Raw genomic sequence first — 27,706 nt, 5'->3', positions numbered from 1 at the left:
AATCATGTGGTAAGCAAAAAAAAAGTGTTAAAAAGCAAAAACAAAATATCTTTGATCTTTTAGATTCTTCAGCATATCCAGCGTTTACCTTGATGACGCTTTGTACACTATTAGCATTCTCTTAACCAGCTTCATGAGGTAGTCACCTGAATGCGTTTCAATTAACAGGTGTGTCTCATCAAAAGGTAATTACTGGACGAGTTTCTTGCCTTCTTAATACATTTGAAACTATCAAACAGTAAATAGTAAATAATAAAAAAAACAATAAATAGCCCTATTCCACACCACAACTGTAGTAATCCATGTTACATCAAGAACTGCTCAACTGAGTAAAGAGAAACAATATCCATCATTACTTTAAGACATGAAGAAGTGTCTTTCAATCAGGCTTGTAGTACTTGAGTCCAGGACTCTTATCCTAATTTTAAGGACTCGTGACTTTACTTGGACTTGAGCACTGATGACTCGGACTTGGACTTGTGCATTAACTGCATTTGGGCTCGTAAATTGGAAACGAGGACTCTGATTTTTTTCTTCATTTTTCTGTAACACGCCATAATAATTTCTCATTTCATCTCATTATCTCTAGCCGCTTTATCCTGTTTGACAGGGTCGCAGGCAAGCTGGAGCCTATCCCAGCTGACTACGGGCGAAAGGCGGGGTACACCCTGGACAAGTCGCCAGGTCATCACAGGGCTGACACATAGACACAGACAACCATTCACACTCACATTCACACCTACGGTCAATTTAGAGTCACCAGTTAACCTAACCTGCATGTCTTTGGACTGTGGGGGAAACCGGAGCACCCGGAGGAAACCCACGCGGACACGGGGAGAACATGCAAACTCCGCACAGAAAGGCCCTCGCCGGCCACAGGGCTCGAACCCGGACCTTCTTGCTGTGAGGCGACAGCGCTAACCACTACACCACCGTGCCGCCCCCATAATAATTTGCCATAAGATATTTATATCTACATTAATGTTTATACTCATTTCATGCAAGAGAATGCACATTCACCTGTTCATACATCATGTTCAGGAACAAACTAATGTTAATGGCGCTAAAATGCCTGGAGAGAAGCCTCTAGGATTGTCCGCTTTGTTTAAGGCTACATCCACACGACAACGGCAACGAGATTTTTTTTTTTTTAAATATTGTGTCCACATGGGCAATGGATCAGTAAAATTTCAGGTACATATGGCAACGCAACGCTTGCTGAAAACGATGCAATACACATGCCACACCACTACATGCACTGTAAGACGGTCCCATCGGACACACCAGAACAATAGAAGAAGTAGACGCATGCACATAAACCCCTTCTTCTGTAGCATTAGCCACATAAAGTTTTGATTATTAATCAGTATCGTAAAACAAAAGACGCGGAAAGAGGAATGAACGGGGTAGATGGAAGCCGGTATGCCAACATTCTGATATCCTCCAGAATTCTTTAATGGTCCGGAATAAATTGAATGCTACACGCTGATGGATTACTTTGTTCTTCTACGCCCTTTTTGAGGAATGTATTGTTGGACTTAAACCAACATCTGAAGAGGTGAAATCGCTCCTTTTTTTCCTATGTTTGCTGGCGGGATTGTTTTTGTTTTTGGAAAGCGCACGGGCGGTGCGCGGTTTGGTACCGCTTCCGCAGTGTTTGGACTAAAGACTCTACCCTAAGGGCTATTCTCTCACTCTCTCTCTCTCTCTCTCTCTCTCTCACTTTGCACCATTACACAATAAATATTCACAGTGAAAATATTTTGTAAGCGCATTTCATGAACCAAGTTATAGGATTTGTTGACAACTTGCATCGAGTTCGTTACACTTCTACCCGGCGTGAAGCACTGACAGTCATGTGGTTGTGACGTCATCGTAAACAAGTCCGTTCTACTCATCCAGAAGACTTCGCAATGGCACCGTTGCCAGATTTTTTCACTCTGGAACCCGTTCTCAAAAGATTTCGTTTTGGGGCACCCAAAACGCCGGTGCTGTGTGGACGCCAGGCCGAAACGATAAACAATTTTATCAGATTCACCTGAATCCGTTGCCATGTGGACAGGGCCTAAACAGACTTCTTGTGCAGTGGGGAAAAAATACACTGCTACCGTATGTGTTCCATATATAGAAGAACTATCGAGGAGACGACAGGGACAACCTTGAACTTCAATCATCATTTGGCAAGACTCCACCCAGAGAAGGAAGTGACACGCTCTGTTGATAGTGGGCGGGGCTTTCTGACCGATGAACTAGCTAGAGTTAACCCTCTCATTGTTATTTGCCCTGTTGATAGTGGGCGGGGCTTGCTGAGCAATGAACAAGCTTTGTATCTGTAGCCTATTAACTAAAATGGGGCAGTCAAGCAGTAACGTTAGTCCAACACAGCAGCAGAGATGCTTTCACATAAAGGCAGCAACAGCCACCGTCAAATGGTGCAGGTCGAGTCTTGTTCTTGGACTCGACTTGAAATTTTCTTAAATGACTTGGACTCAACTCAGACTTGAACACTGGGGACTCGAGACTGGACTCGGACCTGAGGTTTCGTGACTTGACTACATCACTGCTTTCACTTAATAAAAATAAACAAAAAACATTGAATTAGAGGGTGTGTCCAAACTTTTGACTGGTACCATATACTGTAAATGCCAATAACGTCCTGCTTTCTATGTAAAACATCAGACTTGTACAGTATATGGATCCAAACACCTTCCCACAATCACGTCTACGGCCTTCAAAGGATATCAAATCCGAGCTGTTCTAAGATTCTCAAACATGTGCGTTCTGCAATCTGCAGGCAAACAAACCCAATAATGACACCCAGAACAGATGATGATGATCCTGGCATGTGTGTTTGTATTCAGGAGAACCTGTGGCTGGACAGTGTCTCTCTGCTGATTAAGGACTCTCTGGAGGGTGAGATGCAGATGATTGATAACCTGTCAGGATCTGTGTTTCATCACTACTCATCCCCTGCGGTGTGCAGAGGCTGCAGGTGCCAGCCGACAGAGGTAACTCACATCCACCCACGTACACACAGTGGAAGAACCTTTCATCTTATTTATCTCATAGCTTGAGTATGTATGAATCATCACTGTGATTTCAAGAGTGTTGTGATTTCGAGTTGAGATAAGCGAGCGTAGTGAGGATTTAATTACCTGCAGGATTTCATACTACTTAGAAAGTTGCACATGAAAGTTTACCCATGAATCTAACCTTTGGCTTTAGCTCATTTTTTTTTTGCTCGAGAAAACGGGTCTGAAGTCCAGTGCCACTTTGCTGTAACCACGATGTATACTGGTGAAATGCACGTTTTTCCGATGATGGTTTGACATTTAAGGCTAAGGCTGATATTAAATACATAAATATGACATTGCTAATTAATTCCTTATAAAGTTCATGGAGGAGACAGAGACATCTCCAAGACTGAATTATTGATGGATAGAATTATAAATTAATTTGAGCAGAGCTATAACCATCACAGATGAGTGTTTGGTCAGCTTATCCTTTAAACCATTTGTCCATCAAATGAATAACAGGCATGATTCGATCCACGTTCACTGGATATGAGCAAGCGCGTTCTCTGATTGGCTACTCTACTACTAGGCTACAGTGAGTAGAGAAAAACAAAATGGCGGAGCCTGTTGCTGAACCAACCGAGAATGAAATAAAAACTTCTTGAAAATGAAACCATAAAAAATAAAAAAAGGAATATAAGTATTTGATGGTAAGAACATATATTTAAAAAAAAATCAAGAATTATTATTATAGCATTTTTCACAAATTGCTACTGTCATTTTGCCGGTTTGTTTACATTCTAAGTGGAAATGATTTTGTCGGACGTTTTGTACAAAGTTTTTATTCATCAAATTTGCAAAAAAAAAAAAAAAAATGCTCTGTTTCGCAAAATCCAGTGAATGTGGATAGAATAAAACAGTTATTCCACTCAATCTCGTCGTGCATGGCTTATACGCGCCTCGTCAGCCATCAGGTCGTGTACGATGAGATTGAGTGGAATAACTGTTAATTGTTTTATTAATTTGAACATTCAAAATAATGAATTCTAGCCTATAATTTGCACCCACATTATGAGTTCTTGACCTCGATTGAGTATCTTGTTGCTTGTTATGCGCAATGAGTAACTGTCAGTGCACAAAATAAAAAAATATATATCCTGTATTCTGTAGTTGAATGTGCTGGATCAAGTGCTATTTTAGAAGATGCTGAGTCATAAAGGTAGAACTCATTTATTTAACAAAGGGTCTACTCATTCTCAGTTTACTGGTTCTCACCCTCACCCATGGTCACGAGCTATGGGTAGTGACCGAAAGAATGAGATCGCGGATACAGGGGATCGAAATGAGTTTTCTCCGCAGGGTGGCCGGGCTCTCCCTTTGAGACAGGGTGAGAAGCTTGGTCATTCAGGAGAGACTCAGACTCAGACAGCTGTTCGTTGACTACAGCTCAGCGTTTAACACCATAATCCCCTCCAGGCTGGTCCAAAAACTGAGTGATCTCAGACTGCACCCCTCATTGTGCCGGTGGATCCACAGCTTCCTTACAGGCAGACCACAGGTGGTACGTGTAGGCCACCACACTTCATCTCCCCTCACCCTCAACACTGGTTCCCCCCAAGGATGCGTTCTGAGCCCTTTGCTGTACTCCCTGTACACTCATGACTGTATGGCCACTTCAGACTCCAACACCATCATTAAGTTTGCTGATGATACAGCTGTGGTGGGCCTCATCTCCAATAACGATGAGTCTGTCTACCGGACCGAGATTAAATATCTCGCAGACTGGAGTGAGGAGAACAACCTCACACTCAACATCAGCAAAACGAAGGAGCTGATAGTGGACTTCAGCAGGAAGCAGCAGAAGGACCTCCAACCCATCTGCATCAATGGGGCCCAGGTAGAGAGAGTGGACAATTTCAAATACCTGGGTGTCCACATCTCACAGGACCTCTCTTGGTCCTGTCACACAAACACCCTGGTTAAGAAAGGCCGCCAGCGCCTCTACTTCTTAATGAGACTGAAGGACTTCAAACTCCCACTCAGGGTACAAAGGAACTTTTACTCCTGCACTACTGAGAGTGTCCTGAGTGGGAGCATCACTAACTGGATGGGAAGCACCACCAGGAGAGACCAGCTGGCTCTCAGGAGGGTGATTCGCTCTGCTGAGAGAACCATCAGGACCACCCTCCCTAACCTGCCGGACATTTATTCCAACCGCTGCAGGGACAGAGCCAAGAAGATCGCCAGCAACCCCAGCCACCCAAATAATAGACTGTTCTCCCTGCTGCCTTCAGGGAGACACTACTGACAGCTGAAGGCCAACACTGAGAGGATGAGGAGGAGCTTCTTCCCTCAGGCCATCAGACTGTTGAACCCTTCATAATGATAACAAGGTACACTACTATGCACTACTGCACTTTGGACTTTAAGGACTCGTAACCACACAATCATCACATCTCTGCCATATTTCCACTCATTAATATATAGTTTTAGAGGGTTTTTTTTCCTTTATTTCTATTGTTTTTAATTTATCTTATCTCTATATTTTTATACTCTCAACGACCTAAGGTACATAAGAATTTCACTGTAATTACTTGTAATTATATGTGACAAATAAAACTTGAACTGAACAGAGTAGAACTGCTGCTCCTCCACATCAAAAGGAGTCAGTTAAGGTGGTTCGGGCACTTTGTTAGGATGCCCCCTAGACACCTCCCTGGGAGGCTTTCTGGGCATGCCCCACTGGGAGGAGAACCCGGGGCAGACCCGGGACACGCTGGAGAGATTACATATCTCTGCTGGCCTGGGAATGCCTCAGTATTCCCCCAGAAGAGCTGGTGGAGGTGGCTAGGGAGAGGGAAGTCTGGGCAGCTCTGCTTAGGCTGTTACCCTCGCAACCTGGACCCAGATAAGCGGCAGAAGATGGATGGATGGACAGACTCACTTGAGGTGATGCATACCATGTCCAGGCATATTTGAGCTTCAAAGTCCAGTTTGTTTTACGAGTGTGATCACTGTATACTGGTTCAGTGACCCTGCCATGGCCCGCTTGAACAGGTGGGTTCAAGAACTCAAATGCTATGACATGGACTTTTCAATTAATTCAAGAATATTTGGGTTCATAACAGGTTTAGTTTACATTACATTACAGCCATGTACAACCCCGATTCCAAAAACGTTGGGACAAAGTACAAATTGTAAATAAAAACAGAATGCAATAATTTACAAATCTCAAAAACTGATATTGTATTCACAATAGAACATAGACAACATATCAAATGTCGAAAGTGAGACATTTTGAAATTTCATGCCAAATATTGGCTCATTTGAAATTTCATGACAGCAACACATCTCAAAAAAGTTGGGACGGGGCAATAAGAGGCTGGAAAAGTTAAAATTACAAAAAAGGAACAGCTGGAGGACCAAACTGCAACTCATTAGGTCAATTGGCAATAGGTCATTAACATGACTGGGTATAAAAAGAGCATCTTGGAGTGGCAGCGGCTCTCAGAAGTAAAGATGGGAAGAGGATCACCAATCCCCCTAATTCTGCGCCAACAAATAGTGGAGCAATATCAGAAAGGAGTTCGACGGTGTAAAATTGCAAAGAGTTTGAACATATCATCATCTACAGTGCATAATATCATCAAAAGATTCAGAGAATCTGGAAGAATCTCTGTGCGTAAGGGTCAAGGCCGGAAAACCATACTGGGTGCCCGTGATCTTCGGGCCCTTAGACGGCACTGCATCACATACAGGCATGCTTCTGTATTGGAAATCACAAAATGGGCTCAGGAATATTTCCAGAGAACATTATCTGTGAACACAATTCACCGTGCCATCCGCCGTTGCCAGCTAAAACTCTATAGTTCAAAGAAGAAGCCGTATCTAAACACGATCCAGAAGCGCAGACGTCTTCTCTGGGCCAAGGCTCATTTAAAATGGACTGTGGCAAAGTGGAAAACTGTTCTGTGGTAAGACGAATCAAAATTTAAAATTCTTTATGGAAATCAGGGACGCCGTGTCATTCGGACTAAAGAGGAGAAGGACGACCCAAGTTGTTATCAGCGCTCAGCAGGGGCATCACTAGGAATTAAGCTTTACTGGGGCACTGCCCCCCCCCCCCCGACACACACACACACACACACACACAAAATGCCCCCCTGCCCCCCCCCAATGCACCTTAACATTCCTGTCCCCAACCTATGCAAAGTGGATAATTCTCATGCTCTCGTGGATGAAGTTATGCGAGGAATAGGTCAACGAGACGGAAAACACATCCCAGTCCCCCAAAAATGTATTGTTGGCATTTGGGCTTTTAATGCATGCTGATGCTAAACGTGTCACCTCAACTCTCACGATTCACGAACTTAGCTGGTTAGTTATGACTGACTAGCACATAGCCTACAACAGAGTGCGAATTACCCCACCATAATTGGGGGGTACCATCATGGTCTATCATATCAATCGCCCCCCGGTCCCGTCCCATCTCGCCTATGGAAGTCGGTGTCAGTAACTCAACACAATAACTCTGAACAATAATTTTTAATGTCATGAAGAAGCATGACAAACCATACAGTACTACCACAGAAGAAAAACAGCAGTACAACCTGATAACCTTCTTTGTCAGAACAAACTGGGTATCAACACTACAAATGAGTCACATACAGTATATACACACATGCAGAACAGTCCTGCTGAATGTCTTGCTCTCTTTCATCCTGCTGTGCCTCTCCTGTCTGCTGGGAACCCATTTTCTTTATTCACATGAACAGTGTATAAAACCTAACTGCACCTACACTCGTACTGGAATTGTCTGTAGATCTTAGTGCTAATATTTACTACTTACTCTTTTAGCACCAAAAAAATGCCTGATGTCTGGCCCTTTTCTTTTCCTCATGTTTGGCCTACTGTCTCTGTGAATAAAATCAAACAGGGTACTCAGATGAAACTATGACTATCTTAAAAATAATACAAAAGGAATGTAAGTAAAAACAATAGAAAACAAATTCAAATACTCGCATATGTACAGTACTATGCTATTTTGCCTAGGCTAGCCTACTACCTGGCTCTTTTTATGTTGCCCCCAGTCCCCAGAGGTTCTCATCTCATCTCATTATCTCTAGCCGCTTTATCCTGTTCTACAGGGTCGCAGGCAAGCTGGAGCCTATCCCAACTGACTACGGGCGAAAGGCGGGGTACACCCTGGACAAGTCGCCAGGTCATCACAGGGCTGACACATAGACACAGACAACCATTCACACTCACATTCACACCTACGGTCAACTTAGAGTCACCAGTTAACCTAACCTGCATGTCTTTGGACTGTGGGGGAAACCGGAGCACCCGGAGGAAACCCACGTGGACACGGGGAGAACATGCAAACTCCACACAGAAAGGCCCTCGCCGGCCACGGGGCCCGAACCCGGACCTTCTTGCTGTGAGGCAACAGCGCTAACCACTACACCACCGTGCCGCCCTCCCCAGAAGTTCTGATTGTAATTTTACATAGGCTTTGCTAGGCCTACATCAGAACTTCTTGTGCCTAATCACACACACAGGATGGGCCTGTGTGCCAAATTTGCTGTGTAGCGCTGTGGTGACTAAAAATGGTATGGTCCACAATAGGGGTGTCTGTCTGAAATTGATTTACATTAAAATGTTCCTACAATAAGAATGCCGAATGGGAGTTGGTTTGAATTATATGTTCCTTTTCACAATATCAGAAAAAATATCGGACCCCCCCAAAACTTATATTTTTGTCTCTTTGGGGGGTACTGGGTCTTCATTGGGGGGTATAGTACCCCCCAGTACCCCCCGTAATTTGAACTATGGCCTACAACCTTAATCTTACCTCTCTCACCCTCCTCCTCATCTGTCACTGTTTCCCTGCCCCTGTCTCTGCTTTGTGAGAAGAATTGTCTAATATCCATCTGGAAAAGTAATTTAATATCGTTTAATTCGATGTAGTTTAATGGGTTTGTTAGAATATGGTTTGCTTAGTTTTGTTGCAAAAACTTCGCGCTACCTTAACTCATCCAGAGCCCGTTCTCTGACTCATCCAAAGAGTAGACTCATCTCTCCAGTAGGCTAAATGGACTCATGGCACGCTGCATACACGCTATGTTTACAGTGAGAATCTCCCAGACCAATCAGAAAATTAGTTAGAAAGAAGAGGCGATAGAAGTTTGAAACACACTCTGTCCTACAACTTACAGTAGATAAATGATCTGCCAAAGAAACTAGTTTGTTACGAAAATCTTTCAACATTTTCTTACTGGGGCACAGCTGATTTTTACTGGGGCACGTGCCCCAGTAAAAAAGGCCTAGTTACGCCCCTGGCGCTTAGTTCAGAAGCCTGCATCTCTGATGGTATGGGGTTGCATTAGTGCGTGTGACATGGGCAGCTTACACATCTGGAAAGACACCATCAATGCTGAAAGGTATATCCAGGTTCTAGAGCAACATATGCTCCCATCCAGACGACGTCTCTTTCAGGGAAGACCTTGCATTTTCCAACATGACAATGCCAAACCACATACTGCATCAATTACAGTACACCATCATGGATGTGTAGAAGAAGGGTCTGGGTACTGAACTGGCCAGCCTGCAGTCCAGATCTTTCACCCATAGAAAACATTTGGCGCATCATAAAATGGAAGATACGACAAAAAAGACCTAAGACAGTTGAGCAACTAGAATCCTACATTAGACAAGAATGGGTTAACATTCCTATCCCTAAACTTGAGCAACTTGTCTCCTCAGTCCCCAGACGTTTACAGACTGTTGTAAAGAGAAAAGGGGATGTCTCACAGTGGTAAACATGGCCTTGTCCCAACTTTTTTGAGATGTGTTGTTGTCATGAAATTTAAAATCACCTAATTTTTCTCTTTAAATGATACATTTTCTCAATTTAAACATTTGATATGTCATCTATGTTCTATTCTGAATAAAATATGGAATTTTGAAACTTCCACATCACTGCATTCTATTTTTATTTACAATTTGTCCCAAATTTCTTGGAATCAGGGTTGTAGCAGACAGTCTTATCCAGAGCGACATACAACATACCTCAAACAGCCTGGAGAGCAGTTAGGGGTTAGATGCCTTGCTTAAAGGCACTTCAGCCATTCCTGCTGGCCCAGGGATTCGAACCAGGGACCTTTTGGTCCCCAAGCTGCTTCTCTAATCATTAAGCCATGGCATCCCCATGCTCACAGAGATTTCCTCAAATTGTAGGTGGAATTTTTTTACAGTCCAGTAACAACAGCTTTGAGATTCCAGATTCCATGCTATTAGATCATGTGACCCACTTATATATATATATTTTTCTCCAGACAGCTTATTTACTGTGTGTAGGAAAAAAATTGTTTTTACCAGAACATACTGGATTCTGCTTCCTTTAAACCTAAGCTGCAGGACAAAAGCTTAAGTAACAGCATTAGCTGTGTCAGTCAGTTAATCTCTGCTCAAACCTATATTTTTGCGTGCTTCACTCCATTTCAGATCAATCTTCTGCGCTCATTGGATTCAGCAGAGCAACCAGACAACCTTATATTCGGAAGATTTCCTCGTGTCCCCCAAAGGGGGCAGGCTGATATTACGTTAGTGGGAGTACAGGTTCTTGAAAATTGAAATGCCATGAGCCGTAACTTCGCTGCACTTCAATTCCCCCTCCACTTTAGTCATCTACTCAGAGCTTCCTGCTAAAGGAGCTCCAGATATCCATTTTTCAACACATACAGTATATTAGCAGCCTAGATTGCACAATGTAAATATGTAAAAATGCAAATATGTGCAACACATGGGTAATTAGCATACGTTCTTACCTCACCTAGATCCATATATTGAAGGAAATGGCATTTGTATAATACTACATTATAACAGAAATGGTGTAGCCTACATACATCGAAGTATTTATATATTTGCAAATACAGCATATCCAAGCTATAATATGAAAAAGAAATGGAAAAAAGTGAACACCAGGTGGGATAACACAACAGCAAGGATTTGCACATGAACTAGGAATATGATACTTCATAAAAAAAAAAAAAGAACAGGAAATCAGAATCTGCCAGATGTAAGCAAGAGCCAGGAATGATGTCTGTAGGGCAGAAGATCGTAATATTTGAAAGTATGTGCAATTCTTGTTGCATCAAGGTAGCTAAATTCAAACTTGGCAACATACCAAATGCAAACTTTTCTTTTGTAAAAGTCAACAAGGGGTATGTTTTATTTTTCTATAACGTGCAATAGCATGGAATTCATGTGACTTCAACGTAGGCGGAAGTAACACATCTCTTCTGCCGTGAAATGGGAAAGAGCTGTTGTGCAACTGACTGTACAAATAGATTTAACAAGAAATCAGAGCTCTGTTTTTACAGACTGTTGAAAGCTAAAAAAAAAAGTGAACCAAAATGTAGGTAGTACAAATGATCAAGAGTTTAAGAAAAGGCTTTTTTTTTTCATTTTTAGTTAAAGGAATATTTTAGTGAAAGGCAGACTGCCTTTCAAATTTTTCAAGTGTAGGTCATAGAAAGAATTTTACCTGACACTCAATTATTTTTGTTTAGTGGACCAAAAGCTACTGAATTCGAATCACAGACTTCCCATTTTATTTATTTATTTATTTATAATAGAATAATTAATGAATTTCAGGCCACATGGCCTTAAATTCTCCGCTATTTTTTCCTGCTTCACCATGACCCAATTCAATTTATGCATCATGTGGTGGGCTTTCCCCATTCACTCAAGGCATCGTGGGATACAAATTTGAAACAGGAGAGAAAAATGGAGGATGTGAGTGTGTAAATGAACCGTCAAAGACTACAGTAACGGAAAACGAGAAGAAAAGTTGCGAAGGAAAGGAAACGCAGGACCAAACTAATAAATATTGGCAGTCAGCGAGCACCTCGGTGTGATCAGCTGTTCATTTAGCAACAGAATGATGTAATTGTCAGTGCATGGTCAAGGTGAACCTGTGCACGCACGCACACACACACACACACACACACACACACGGACTTCCTCTGTCTTCTTGACTGTGCGAAGCGAGTGATTTCATGCACATTATTTGCTCATGAATCCCCTCAAATGAAATAACTTCCCAGCCACAGAATGGCCTGATATTTTGTGAGATATTACAGAAATAAACATATATCACAATGACCAAATTTCAGAGCGAACTAAATTTCACCGATTTTATGAAATCGAAAGGCCGTTTAGCTTTAATATGGTATTATACTTTACTCCATTGTTGTAGTTTTTTTTTTAATGTGGGGAAATAATTATTGTTGGCTATTAAGAAAATGAAACAAAGTTTTGTTTTGTTTTTTTTAATTAACAAAATGAATATTTAAGTTGATTAAAAAAAATAAGAAAATACAGTACATGTTGCTTTTTTGGTCATAAAATTTTCCTCATTTAATATTTTTTCAAAAATATCATGAATCCAATCGAATTGTGAATTAGGCGAATCGTTACATGTCTGTCAGCTAAGATTATGACGTATGGTACAGGAAAACCGGGGTGGGTTTCCCAAAACCCTCTTAACGTTAAGAGCGGCTTAACTAGGAGAGAGAGCGTTCATTGTGATGCTCGCTCTACCATTTAACGATGCTTTTGGGAAACCCACCCCTGGTAAGTTCAGAAGGAAGTCAAAACTTGGACAAGATTTCCTTTATCCATAAGGCAGTACTAATTTCAGCACTGGATATTTATTTATTTATTTGTTTGTTTGTTTAATTAAGAAGAAGAAGAAGCTTAAAACAAAGAATCTAGCTAAATTGCTTGCACGGCATTAATTTGTTTTACATTTTTGTCTCAGTATCTTTGAAACTACTGTCTGCTAGGTATAATAACACTTTTAAACATTTCAATCTGCTTTTTTTTTTACGGAAGCCGCGAGAGGCCCTTCATATAATCTTTTTTTATTCACCTTGTTATCCCGAGATAACGACATCATTAATTCAGGATCTCGAGAAAACAACACAACTAATTTGAGATCTCGAGAAAACAAAATCGTTATTCTGAGATAACGACATAATTAATTCAGGATCTCGAGAAAACACCACAACTAATTCGAGATCTCGAGAAAACAAAACCGTTATTTCAAGATCTCGAGAAAACAAAACAATTATTTCATGATCTCGAGTAAACAGCTGAGAAATGGTTCATTCAGGTGCGCTAAGAGACTTGTGATATGCTGACTTTGGGGCTATTTCTCATTCTGTATAGACGCAACTTTGGTCATTAGAATGTCTGGAATAATTGATCACCTCATCTCATCTCATCTCATCTCATTATCTCTAGCCGCTTTATCCTGTTCTACAGGGTCGCAGGCAAGCTGGAGCCTATCCCAGCTGACTACGGGCGAAAGGCGGGGTACACCCTGGACAAGTCGCCAGGTCATCACAGGGCTGACACATAGACACAGACAACCATTCACACTCACATTCACACCTACGGTCAATTTAGAGTCACCAGTTAACCTAACCTGCATGTCTTTGGACTGTGGGGGAAACCGGAGCACCCGGAGGAAACCCACGCGGACACGGGGAGAACATGCAAACTCCACACAGAAAGGCCCTCGCCGGCCACGGGGCTCGAACCCAGGACCTTCTTGCTGTGAGGCGACAGCGCTAACCACTACACCACCGTGCCGCCCTAATTGATCACCTAATAAGGCAATATTCTCCCTGTGTCAACCCCTGATCAAAATATTGCCTTATTAGGTGATCGATTATTCCAGACATTCTAATGACCAAAGTTGCGTCTATACAGAATGAGAAATAGCCTCAAAGTCAGCATATCACAAGTCTCTTGGCGCACCTGAATGAACCATTTCTCAGCTGCTTACTCGAGATCATGAAATAATTGTTTTGTTTTCTCGAGATCTCAGAATAACGGTTTTGTTTTCTCGAGATTTCGAATTAGTTGTGTTGTTTTCTCGAGATCCTGAATTAATTATGTCGTTATCTCGGAATAACGGTTTTGTTTTCTCGAGATCTCGAATTAGTTGTGTTGTTTTCTCGAGATCCTGAATTAATTATGTCGTTATCTCGGAATAACGGTTTTATTTTCTCGAGATCTCGAATTAGTTGTGTTGTTTTCTCGAGATCCTGAATTAATTATGTCGTTATCTCGGGATAACAAGGTGAATAAAAAAAAAGATTATATGAAGGGCCTCTAAATGGTATCATTTATATATAGTACACAAACAGGGAAGTGAAATCAAGTTACAATGACAGCGGGGCTCAAAACCCCAGTGTAAAGCAAACATAAAATAAAATGCAATGCTTCTGAGATGGAAATATATCCATCCTTTTCAGATCCCGTTTACTTTTTTGTCTATAAATGCAACCATGTTTGACTTGTTTTGACTCCATTCGTATGTGTTTCACTGCTGTACTTTGGTCTATGCTTCAGTAAAACCTGTTGTTTGTAGAGAAAGATCTGTATGTGTGAGCTCTTGTGAGCTGTCAGATTTATCTGCTTTTCACACACTTTGCTGATTCTCCAGGATATGACTTCTCTTTCTGTGCCTTGTACATGTTCTTATTTCCAAAGATCCGATTGGCTGAGGTGGAGCAGGCCTCTCTGATGTCAGAGCAGCTCTCGGACAAGTCGTCCTCTCCAGCACTTCCTGATGACCTCAGTCTCGATGACCACAGTGTGTACCAGCTAGCTATCAGAGACATCAAGGTATACAGATACAGACACTGTCAGGTGGATGAAGGGCTCGATCTAGCTCGCAAGCAAACAAACAAACAAATAAAATATTGTCTACAATGACATATATTCATTCATTCAGTGGATAAGCTGTAAAAGTTGACTCACAAATTGATGGATCAATGATTTCAAAAAATATGATTTTTTTTTTAAAAATGTGTAAATAAATGTAAAAATAAGCATACACAAACAATTTTACATGGAATAAATATCACAAATAATTACAATATTTATATGACCATTTTTCTGACTCTTTCCTTAATAATTGATTATTAGATGTTTATCTACATGTTTATTTCATTCATCAGTAATTTATTTTTTTTACTTTAATTTAAATTTTTTTTTTATAATGTTCGGCAAATTGTTCCTGTGTTACACCTGTCCAGCAGCATCTTCTCAAGTCCTCAAAGGAGACCACTTTAGACTCTAATTGTCCTATTTCTTAATTGCCCAAGTAATCTGAATTTACATGCTTTAGTACCTGATGAACTAATCAGTGCATGTGTAATGACTGAATTATCTAATCAGTGTTCTCACACTGGTCTATTATTTGAGCTTTTGGGCACATCAGCCAGGTGGTGATGCTGATTGTCACATTTCTTCAGGCTCGCTTTGATGATCTTCCTTTTACTGAATTGCTGCTAATTTAATATCCGCTGCATAACACGGAGAATCAGATGGACCCAGTAGCTCCCATAGCTGCTTTTTATTTATTTATTTATTTATTTATTTATTTATTTTTTCTCCTTAAATCATTATTGATACATTGAAATCAACGACATGGTCTCCCCCGCTAAGACTGTATGGTTTTACCCTAATAACAAGCCATGGGTAACACAGGAAGTCAAAGCTGTCCTCAACAGGAAGAAGGCCGCCTTCAGGAGCAGGGATAGAGGATGTGCAGTCACGTGACCCGCATGTGTGTACTCCGCCATATTGGACGGCATCAGGATTGTTTACTTTGCGCGAGCGTAATGGATCCAGGGAGTAATCCCCAAGAAAATTCGGAAAATACCCCATCTACATCGCGCGATTACTTGTCTAAGTTTGTTCAGCATCTTGAAGGTGACGTGAGGCAGCGTTACATGGAAAAGTGTTCCAGGTTGGGGATTGCAGATCCGTACGACTTGCGGCAATCCTTGTTCAGGGAAAGTCGGAGCTGCGGTGCCGGCGATTTGCCCGATCTGGCCTACCACGACATTTACAATTTTCTTGTTAATCGTGAATCGTGTTACACTGGCAAAGCCCTCAAAGCTTACAAGAGCCTGGAAGCTTATAAATATTTTGTTGCGGGATGGGTATCCCAACTATACCTCTGGAAGGTTCCGAAGAAGAATGTCTACTTGATAACCTCACGGGTAAGTGGCATTAAGATGTTTATCATAAAGAGACTATGCAGGATGTTTTATCGTAAGAATGTTCGAAATCTAAACTCAGTTCCAGATATGAGAAGAAAACAGTAAATCAGAAAGCTGCGCACATTTGCGCAGCTTCCGCGAAAACGTGCGCAGCTTTCTGATTTACTGTTTTCTTCTCATACTTCCTATGCTTCATGGACTGTAACGGCATTTGCTTATTTAGTAATTTTAATACAGAATTTACTCTGATGAAATTATTCAGACACTCCAACGCCCCCCCTAAAAAAAAAAAATCGGATCTGCACGATTCAGCCGTGAAAAAGTCAGCATCCGCCAAAAGGCGCGCCGTTTGCATCCCTGTTTAAACTCATAGGTTAACCGACTTTAACCGGCTAATGAGGCTCGGTGGTCGGTCAAGATTTTTTTTAGTTTTCGCCATCCCTACTATGGATTGGCCTTTCAAAGGCATATATGAGCCAAAAAGATAAAACATTGTCATAGACTAGGCCAGGGTAGTAGGGCTAGGCATAGCCATTTTAAACGTTAGAGATCAAGCGGACTGATGGCCACAAACACTGTTCTGTCTAGTTTCTAAGTATGCAGTTATCATTCAATCCGAAAATCAACTTAACAGATGTACTAGGAGTATTGAATTAGAAGATTACACCTATCTGATATGAAGTGTTCACTACAAATTCGGCTGGTAGAACTGGGATACCAGTTTTCTCTTCGCACAGCGGACACCCATTTTGCGCATCTCTCCTCGTCTGCGGGGAATCTATAAAATGACAGGCCCTCCTTTTGGCCCTGTCTATTGGTACAACCAAATGCTGAACAAGATATAACCATTCTCAAAAGATCTACTCCCACACACTTGATAATTAGAACAGGTTCGTCTAAGGCCAAGTTTACATTAGACCGTATCAGCGGATCATCAGATTAACGTTTTTAAAACGATTAGTGTGCACACAGCAACACCAATACACGATTCGCGTGCACACAGCAACACCAATACATGGATATGCTCAGCTCCGCAGGCATCCTGCGCTCCAAATCACTCCGCCCTGAACAGCGAGTGCCCTCTGGAGGGTGCGCACTCCGGCCCTGCGCAGCTCACAGAGCACGCAAGTGAAGTGCATGAGCCATGATTCGGGACTGAGTCGCTGTGTGTGTGATCCCAGTGCATATCACTTACCACTTGCAAGTGGAAGGATGGCAAGCCTAAAGACAATCATAACTACACAATGAGCAGTATTTGCATCAGTATTTGCAGTATTTTCATACTTTTATACTCTTTAATGAAAGGTGATACAAGGCGGAAGTCCGCGTCGTTTTTCAGCAGTCGCGTCACATGACCAACGCCAGTGAATCAGGAAGGTGGATGTCACAGTGACGTTGTCCAATGACGACGCCAGCTAGAGCTCAGCACAGCGTATCCGCGTATTCTCAATGTTTACACAGCACCGGACCAGACACGATCTAGATTGAATACGTGGACCCTGGCGGATTCCCGTTTCCCGGCGTTTCCAGGTGGTTTAATGTAAACGGACAGTGCATCCGCGAAGAAAACGAGACAGATACGGTCTAATGTAAACTTGGCCTAAGTTCTATGCACGGCCTTGCTGTCCAAGATGGCAGATAAACAAATATCACGTGACCTCGTGACGTCATGTGCACGCTTTCTATAGGGAGGCAATGAACGCAGCACAGCAGGAGGGAAAACGCTGCGTGAGGGAAGCTGACAGCTACAGGAGAAAGGTGGAGCAGAAGCTGAAGGAGAACAGCATGAGGGGGGTCTGGGAAGGTGTGAAAACCATCACAGGCCACAATACAAAGACCAGAGTCGTTGAGGGGACAGTGGAGAGGGCGAATGAGTTGAATGACTTCTTCAATCGGTTCAACCAGCCCACGCCCCCCCCCACCCTCTCCCTCACTGCAGCCATCTCTCCTTCTTCCCTCAACACACCTCCCCCCAGTCATCACAGCAGCCCCCTCCTCCCCCACCTCAACACAGACTCCTCCATGCATTACTGCAGACCAGGTCAGAGGTCAACTGAGGAAGCTTCACCCCAGGAAAGCAGCAGGCCCGGACAAGGTGTGTCCCCGACTACTGAAGACCTGTGCTGCTGAACTGGGTGAACCACTCCAGCGCATCTTCAACCTTAGCCTGCAGTTGGGGAGAGTGCCCACCCTCTGGAAGACATCATGTATCATTCCAGTTCCCAAAAAGAATTGGCCCAGCGAGCTGAACGACTTCCAACCGGTGGCACTCACTTCACATCTGATGAAGACATTGGAGCGGCTCTTCCTCAGCCTCCTCAGACCCCAGGTACAACATGCCCAGGACTGTCTGCAGTTTGCGTACCAGGCAAGTGTTGGTGTGGAAGACGCCATCCTCTACCTGCTACACCGAGCCCACTCGCATCTGGATAAGGGGAATGGCACAGTGAGGATCCTCTTCTTGGACTTCTCGAGTGCCTTCAACACCATCCAGCCCCTATTGCTTCAGGACAAACTGAACAGGATGCGAGTGGACCCCTGCCTGGTCACCTGGATCTCCAGCTACCTCACTGACAGACCACAGTACGTCAGGCTGAAGGACATCACATCTGACACTGTGATTAGCAGCACCGGAGCACCCCAGGGCACAGTGCTGGCCCCTCTTCTCTTCACCCTGTACACCACGGACTTCTGCTACAACTCGGAGCTGTGTCACATTCAGAAGTTTGCCGATGACACAGCCATCGTTGGGTGTATCAGTGATGACAGAGAGGAGGAGTATAGGAGCCTGGTGAGGGACTTTGCTGTGTGGTGCAACAAGAACCATCTGCAGCTCAACACCTCAAAGACCAAGGAGCTGGTCATTGACTTTGGGAGGTCCAGACCAAGGTCATGACCAGTTCTGATCGAGGGAGTCGAGGTGGAGGCTGTGGATTCCGACAAGTACCTCGGGCTGTGGCTGGACAGCAAGCTGGACCTGATTTGCAACACCAATCACTTATACAGGAAGGGACAGAGCAGGCTATACTTCCTTAGGAGGCTGCGGTCCTTTAACATCTGCAGGAAACTCCTGTGGATGTTCTATCAGTCTGTGGTGGCCAGTGTCCTGTTTTACACTGTGGTGTGCTGGGGGGGCAGCACATCCAAGAAGGACACATCCAGGCTGGACAAACTGATCAGGCAAGCCAGCTCTGTGGTTGGCATGAAGCTGGACTCTTTGGTGACAGTGGCAGAGAAGAGGTCTATGGACAAACTATTGAACATCATGGACGATGCCAGTCACCCTCTGCACACCGTCATCAGCAACCAGAGGAGCCTGTTCAGCATGGGCGATTGCTCTAAGACAACGAGGGAGGCTCAGCCCCTCTAAAAATGACGAACATCGTGTAGGATGAATTGTGCTAGGCTTATGTTATATCTGACCTTATAACATTGCTATTTCAGATCCAGAATCATAGAAATATATGTGCTCAACCCAACTACAGTGCGAAATCATTCTGTTATAATTTTCCCCAGTTCGCCTAATGTGTGCGTGAGTTTTTCCCCCTCGTGACAGCGTGATGCAGCCCAGCCTCAGTGGACTTCAATGGCATTTGGGAGCTATGCGCTTTTCAATATCAAAATGCAAGACGATTATTGGACAAATACTGCGAAAACGCCCGCCCACGGACTCCCACGGACTCCCAGCCTCATAGTGGGAGGGACATGGCAAAGCTTTCCGCGAGGAGACTGGTGATTGGTGAAAGCGGCCGGATATTTTCTTTGATTGACAGCTCATTTCAAATATAGACAGGCAGCAGTGAATTTCAGTTCAGTCCCATGCGCATTCGCAAGTGCTGTGGTGTATTGTAAGAGATCAGCTTACATTTCGATTTCATTCATTACATACGGTTTCTACCAGCTTTTTTAGTTTGTATATATTTTCATTGTAAATAAAGTGTAAATATAGTGTTGTCAAGTTTGCTATCTTAGTTCCAGAAATTTCGTTTATTTGAGTGACTGAACTTGAACTTGAGGGGGCTAGTCAGCTAGCAAGAAAGCTGCGTACGGATGCCGAGCATTGCTGATTTAATTTTGGCGAAGCCATTTGCCAGTCTTCCTTTCAAGGAAAAAATTAAAATTAAAGAGCAGGGTAGACCAACGCCTCAAATTGACTTGGTGAAAAAGGTAGGGAATAAATACTTGTTCCTTTCAGCTCTCCTGGTACGAGAAAGTGAATTGGCTAACAGCAAGTGACCCACATCAACAACAGTAAATAGGCTACTTTAGTAATATGTCATGGATGGACCAAAAATATAGAATCTATTTAAAATGTTTATGCTGAGTATATTATATTGGAATATATTTTTTTCTGGATATGAATTAAACACAGCTACAATTTGGAAAACATTTTTTAAACAAAAACACAGCCGAGAACATTTCACACTACAGACCTGGATTAAAAGTGAAGGGTTATCAAAATTGTCAATAAAACATTTCTCAGTCAAAATAAGTAAAATATAGGGAAAGTGTCATTGAATGAAATGTGTGGCACCCAGCTCTATGTTTGGCTCCCCAAGGTCAGTGCTTGTGCCTATTCCAGAACACTCTGCTGTTACTGCTGAGGTTCCTGACAAAGAGCTGCTTTCAATAATGATCAATTTTTAAACAACATGCCACAATTTTAAAATATAAAATGTTAAAATATTACCCCTCCCCCCCAACACCACCATCATGTATATTGGACAGTAGGCTAATGGGCCAAAAGAACCTGTTATTTCACAGTTTGTGACCCTGCCAACAATCAGCCAGATCAGAGGCAAGAGTATGGGCAAAATTGATGTGTTTTTTCTTTTTTCTTTTAAAATCTGGAAATATCGTAACCGGCCAGCCTCCCCTGTTTGAAAGACTACCAGCCGCCACTGCTGTTCAGTGACAGAATGCTCCTTTCCAAGTGCAGGATGAACAGACTCAAAAACTCCTTTGTCCCTCACGCCATCAGACTGTACAACTCCTCTCTGGGGGGGAGGAGGGGTAACAGGAGGACAGAGGACGGGAAGGAGCAGTAGCCTAGCCTAACAATAAGCAATACCGGACAATGTGCAATATAATGTGCAATATAAAGTGCAATTTTTTTTCCTCCTCCCCCCTCCTCTCCCCCCTTCCTCTCTTCCCCATATCTTATTCTTTTTATATTTGCATTTGTAAATGCTTAATTTATTTTAATTTATCTAAAAGTTTTCCTCTATTTCTTTTCTCTGTTTATCTGTAATGATGCTGCTGGAATCTTAATTTCCCTGAGGGAACCCTCCCAAAGGGATCAATAAAGTTTTATCTAATCTAATCTAAATGTTGAATTGCCGAATGGTGTAGCATTTTGACCCAGTTAGAACGGGAAGGTCTTTAAAAATGCATTATAGGTTCATTTCTACTGTAATGCAAGAAAAATAGTGCTCAAATCCTGATGTATTGGTGTCAGGCGAACAGGCACCGAATAACAATATGGTCTTTTGTAAAACAGTGTTTAATTTGCCATAAACTGCCTTCAGGAAACCCCAAAGGCTCATAGTTGGTATGCAGATTACCATATGGCTCAATCTTTACATAATGCTGATGGGGGTATGATATGGCTAGGTCATGACCCATGGCTGACTGCACATCTAAGTAGAGAATTAACAATTGTAATGGTCATAATTTTTCAGTAAAATTACTATGCCGAACCTTTTCGTCTAGCAGTTCTGAATGCTGATTTTGCCAAATGATAACATACATACTGACACAGCAATGCTGGCTCTATTTTCAGGAGAAGAGAGGAAGCAGTACCTGTCAGAGCTTAGAAGAGCTTCAGGCCACACCGGCAGAGTGCAGGGGGTCTCATCCCAAGACTCGAGCTTCCAGCATGGGGAGTGAGAGTGGGGCCGGGCTTCCTACTGCAGGCCTTGAAAAGCAACATGAATCAGCATATCAGTATGTGCCAGCTCATAATCCAGGTTAGCAGACTCCTTTCATTGAAAAGTCTTTGGTCATTGCTCCACAGATGAGTGTTTTGCAAAACACTGTAATTTCTTTGAAAAATGCCGACAAAAGTAGTCTAGTGTCAACAGGGAATAGATGCAATGGAAATAGTAATAGATGGAATCATTTCTTTTACTAGTTTCAAATGTAGACAAGAAAAGTTAAAATAAAGAACAGATGGAAAAAAACAAGTTATCAGTGACTGGTTGGTGGGAACAATGGTGATCAGTGATTGGTTGGTGGTGACAATGGTGATCAGTAATTGATTGGTGGGAACAGCAGTGATCAGGGATTGGTTGGTGGGAACAGTGGTGATCAGTGATTGATTGGTGGGAACAATGCTAACAAGTGATTGGTTGGTGGGAACAATGGTGACCAGTGATTGGTTGGTGGGAACAATGGTGATCAGTGATTGGTTGGCGGGAACAATCGTGGTCAGTCATTGGTTGGTGGTGACAATGGTGATCAGTGACTGGTTGGTGGGAACAATGGTGACCAGTGATTGGTTGGTGGTGATAATGGTGATCAGTAATTGATTGGTGGGAACAGCGGTGATCAGTGATTGGTTGGTGAGAACAGTGGTGATCAGTGATTGATTGGTGGGAACAATGCTGACCAGTGATTGGTTGGTGGGAACAATGGTGACCAGTGATTGGTTGGAGGGAACAATGGTGATCAGTGATTGTTTGGTGGTGACAATGGTGATCAGTGATTGTTTGGTGGTGACAATGGTGATCAGTGATTGGTTGGTGGGAACAATGGTAATCAGTGATTGGTTGGTGGGAACAATGGTGATCAGTGATTGTTTGGTGGTGACAATGGTGATCAGTGATTGTTTGGTGGTGACAATGGCGATCAGTGATTGGTTGGTGGGAACAATGGTAATCAGTGATTGGTTGGTGGGAACAATGGTGATCAGTGATTGTTTGGTGGTGACAATGGTGATCAGTGATTGGTTGGTGGGAACAATGGTGGTCAAGTAATTGGTTAGTGGGAACAATGGTGACCAGTGATTGGTTGGTGGTGATAATGGTGATCAGTAATTGATTAGTGGGAACAGTGGTGATCAGTGATTGGTTGGTGGGAACAATGGTGACCAGTGATTGGTTGTGGGAACAATGGCGATCAGTGATTGGTTGGTAGGAACAATCATGGTCAGTAATTGTTTGGTGGTGACAATGGTGATCAGTGACTGGCTGGTGGGAACAATGGTGATCAAGTAATTGGTTGGTGGGAACAGTGGTGGTCAGTAATTGTTTGGTGGTGACAATGGTGATCAGTGATTGGTTGGTGGGAACAATGGTGGTCAAGTAATTGGTTGGTGGGAACAATGGTGGTCAAGTAATTGGTTGGTGGGAACAATGGTGGTCAAGTAATTGGTTGGTGGGAACAGTGGTGATCAATGATTGGTTGGTGGTGACAATGGTGATCAGTGATTGGTTGGTGGTGACAATGGTGATCAGTGATTGGTTGGTGGTGATAGTGGCGATCAGTGATTGGTTGATGGGAACAGTGGTGATCAGTGATTGGTTGATGGTGACAATGGTGATCAGTGATTGATTGGTGGTGACAGTGGTTATCAGTGATTGGTTGGTGGGAACAATGGTGATCAGTGATTGGTTGGTGGTGATAGTGGCGATCAGTGATTGGTTGGTGGGAACAGTGGTGATCAGTGATTGGTTGGTGGTGACAATGGTGATCAGTGATTGATTGGTGGTGACAGTGGTTATCAGTGATTGGTTGGTGGGAACAATGGTGGTCAGTAGTTGTTTGGTGGGAAAAGTGGCAATCAGTGATTGCTGAGTGGGAACAATGGTGTTCAGTGATTGGTTGGTGGTGACAGTGGTGGTCAAGTAATTGGTTGGTGGGAACAGTGGCGATCAGTGATTGGTGGGTGGGAGAAATGGTGATCAGTGATTGGTTGGAGGTAACAATGGTGATCAGTGATTTTTTGGTGAGTTGGAATGATCACAAGCAGCAATTGGTCATTGGGAACAATTGTGATCAGTGGTTGGTCCTTTGGAACAATAGTGATCAAGAATTGTTCATTGGGAACAAATTTGATCAGTGATTGTTCATCGGGAACAATGATGACCAGTGATTCCCTGTTGGGAAATATAGTCATCAGTGATTGGTCATTAGGAACAATAGAGATCAGTAACTTCTTGTTGGGAATGTTCGCTTGCACAAAGTGAACTCAGTTAGCCTTCACACATGTGATGATTTGACCAAATCATAGAGCCAGCAGCTGGAGAGCCATAGCGAGTTTAGGACAGTAACTAACATCTGCTCAGGAAGTGTTTAGATGTGCCCAGAGACATTTTTAAAACAAATAAAGACACTCAAGGGGTCAAAAGGTCACCAAATTAAGCAACAAAGTCACTAATGGCACCCCTGGCTGGAAATGCAAAGATCTGTCAGAGTTTAGATCCAATTTTAATAAAACCTCTAATCATATCCCTTCAAAAATATACCATGATGAGCTGAATCTATACTGGACTATCTGAGTCTTCTGAGAGCGAATTTGAATATCCTTGATCCACAAAATCCACAAAGTGCTGACTCATCAGAGACCTCCATGATGTCCATTACTGTGCCAGTCTGGTCTGACTTAAATTAATTGATTCATATTTTAATCTTATATTGTATATGTAATTGGTCTATTTTGGTTTGGTTTGTCTTTTAAATGTACACTATGTCTTCTTTTGGCCTATATTAAGTTTGACATCTTGAATACTAATGCAGTAGCTGTCTATATTTCTGAAAGTTGGAAATCCGACTGATATCAACAAAGTTTTTTAGCTTTTAAACGTCTTTGTACTCACTTGGAAGGCCCATTTCCAGTGCCCCTTAATTCCTGTGGATGGAAATTGAAATGCTACAGCATACAAAGTCAGTTTATACAATTTTGTGCTTCAAAAGGTTTGGGCAAGAATCACATAAGGGTTTGTTCATCAGGTGTCCAAAACATTTTGGTCATGTAGTGTATGTGGGTGTTAATTGAACCATTCATGGAAATCTTGCCATTCAGGGCTGTAGAGGCTGAGTGGTTAAGCATCTGTGCTGGTAACCAGAAAGTTAGGGTGTGTTGTTATTGGAAAAATCAAGTAAAAATGCAGCTTATTACCAAGAAACTGCACAGTGATCTGCCCTGAAAGCTGTTCCCACATTCCTCTTCCATAAATACTAAATAAACATTAATATCTCCTTGGAATTGAACTTTCTACTTTATTAGGAATGCCATACGAACACCCGAGCAACCACCTAGTAAGCAACCACCTGGCAACACCATTGTAACCACCCAACCACAACCTAACAATCATCACAAGTGTCATATCTAGTAACGACACTGTTGTGCTTTTTTTTTTTTTTTGAGAAATGCATCTCAAGTTATTTATGCATTCCGTGATTGTACATGAAAAATGGGAATGTTTTACAGGCCTAACTACTTTAACTGTGGAACTCGCTGCCAATTTTTTCAGGCGTGTTTATTTAAAATGCTGCCAAGTAGAAGCTTTTAGCAAATTTCACATTCTACCTGTTGACTTTGAACTCAGTGATGTCGTAAAGGCTTTTTACAAGCCTGCAGCTTGTAATTAACATTAATTAATTCTGACATGATGTGAATGCACTACTGTGTTGTTGTAATGGTGATCTTGTGAAGTGTTAAAAAAATAAGAACCTAAGACTGATGCTTATTCATGCACGAGAGGTGATTAGTTATGCAGAAAGTCATGGCATTAAATATACTTGCACTCGCATAATGAGGTGAATAGAGACACAGCTGACATAATAGCAGGAGGATGCATACTGTACCTCCACCAAGCCACATATTAGAATATCAAGATGTTTACTATGTTTACATACAAATCTGGATTTGCATCAAAATCTATTCAATTGTTCCTTGGCCCATGGGTCACCTTTCCTCCAAATTGCATCAAAATCCGTTCACTACTTTGTGAGTTACATTGGAAAAAGACAAAAAAAAAATCTTGGATCTGCAAACATATCTGGATCCTGAATCCATATACATATCCAGATTTGCATCAAAATCTAAGCCATTGTTCCTTGGCAAATGGGTCATGTTTCCTCCAAATTTCATCAAAATCCGTTCACTACTTTTTGAGTTACGTTGGGAAGAGACAAAAAAATCTTGGATCCGCATACATATCTGGATCCTGAATCCATATACATATCCAGATTTGCATCAAAATCTAATCCATTGTTCCTTGGCCAATATGTCACCTTTCCTTCAAATTCCATCAAAATCTGTTCACTACTTTTTGAGTTACGTTGGGAAGAGACAAAAAAATCTTGGATCCGCATACATATATCTGGATTCTGAATCCATATACACTACCGTTCAAAAGTTTGGGGTCACCCAGACAATTTTGTGTTTTCCATGAAAAGTCACACTTTTATTTGCCACCATAAGTTGTAAAATGAATAGAAAATATAGTCAAAACGTTTTTCTGGCCATTTTGAGCATTTAATCGACCCCACAAATGTGATGCTCCAGAAACTCAGGCCCTGTCCACACGGCAATGGATTCAGGTGACTCCGATACAATTGCTTATCGTTTAGGCCTGGCGTCCACACGGCACCGGCGTTTTGGATGCCCAAAACGCAATCTTTTTGAGAACGGGTTCCAGAGTGGAAAGATCTGGCAACGTTGCCGTTGTAAAGTCGTCTGGATGAGTAGAATGGATTTGTTTACGATGACGTCACAACCACATGACTGTGAGTGCTTCACGCCGGGTAGAAGTGTAACGAATATCACCAGGAAAAAGCCTTACAGAGCATTAGTGAGAGTGAAACACGAGCTTGGATATTATTATTATTATTATTATTATGTTCAGTGTTAGTTCACAGTAGTAATGTAAGAAGCAGAATAGTGACAGTAATAGTGAAGCAAAAACATGCAATTGTACAAACACTGCAGCTCTACAGCAAAATATTCATTTATGAAATGGTCTGATTCTTAACACCATTAGTGCCAATGATCTTCTCATTGCGATGCGATGCGAGTTGTCAACAAATCCTATAACTTGGTTCATGAAACGCGCTTACAAAATATTTTCACTGTGAATATTTATTGTGTAATGGTGCAAAGTGAGAGAGAGAGAGAGAGAGAGAGACTCTGCCCTTAGGGCAGAGTCAATCCCGCCAGCAAAAATACGGGAAAAAAAGGAGCGATCTCACCTCTTCAGATGTTGATTTAAGTCCGACAATACATTCCTCAAAAAGGGCGTAGAGGAGCAAATTAATCCATCAACGTGTAATAGTGTAGCATTCAATTTATTCCGGACCATTAAAGACGCCGCCTTCCGCGTAGAATCGTACGTCATCCTTGCCGCCATATTGGATAGGTCAAAGCGGAGAATAAAGATTCATGTGCTGCCTTTAACTGTACCAACAGGTTTACCGTCCAAACGAGATCACATGGGATTACCTTTCACAGGTGAGAAACAACAAATTAATCCATCAACATGTAGTATTCAATTTATTCCGGACCATTAAAGACGCCGCCTTCCGCATAGAATCATACGTCATCCTTGCCGCCATATTGGAGAGGTCAAAGCGGAGAATAAAGATTAGCTGCGTTTAACT

The 27,706-nt window shown here is 42.3% G+C and overlaps 1 protein-coding gene across 1 annotated transcript in view; it reads left to right on the top strand.

Moving 5' to 3' along the window:
* Positions 1-27,706, top strand: part of cacna1ia (calcium voltage-gated channel subunit alpha1 Ia) — a 431,086-nt gene that overhangs the window by 396,139 nt on the left and 7,241 nt on the right. The window contains exons 32-34 of the mRNA XM_060918817.1: positions 2,862-3,008; positions 14,583-14,717; positions 21,885-22,071. Of these exons, the coding sequence (XP_060774800.1) occupies positions 2,862-3,008; positions 14,583-14,717; positions 21,885-22,071 (469 nt within the window). The remainder of the gene's footprint in view (positions 1-2,861; positions 3,009-14,582; positions 14,718-21,884; positions 22,072-27,706) is intronic.

The sequence above is a fragment of the Neoarius graeffei genome, chromosome 4, assembly GCF_027579695.1.
Source record: "Neoarius graeffei isolate fNeoGra1 chromosome 4, fNeoGra1.pri, whole genome shotgun sequence".
Classification (NCBI taxonomy): domain Eukaryota; kingdom Metazoa; phylum Chordata; class Actinopteri; order Siluriformes; family Ariidae; genus Neoarius; species Neoarius graeffei.
The sequence above is the reverse complement of the archived record's forward strand: the minus strand, read 5'-3'. Positions and strand labels throughout refer to the sequence as shown.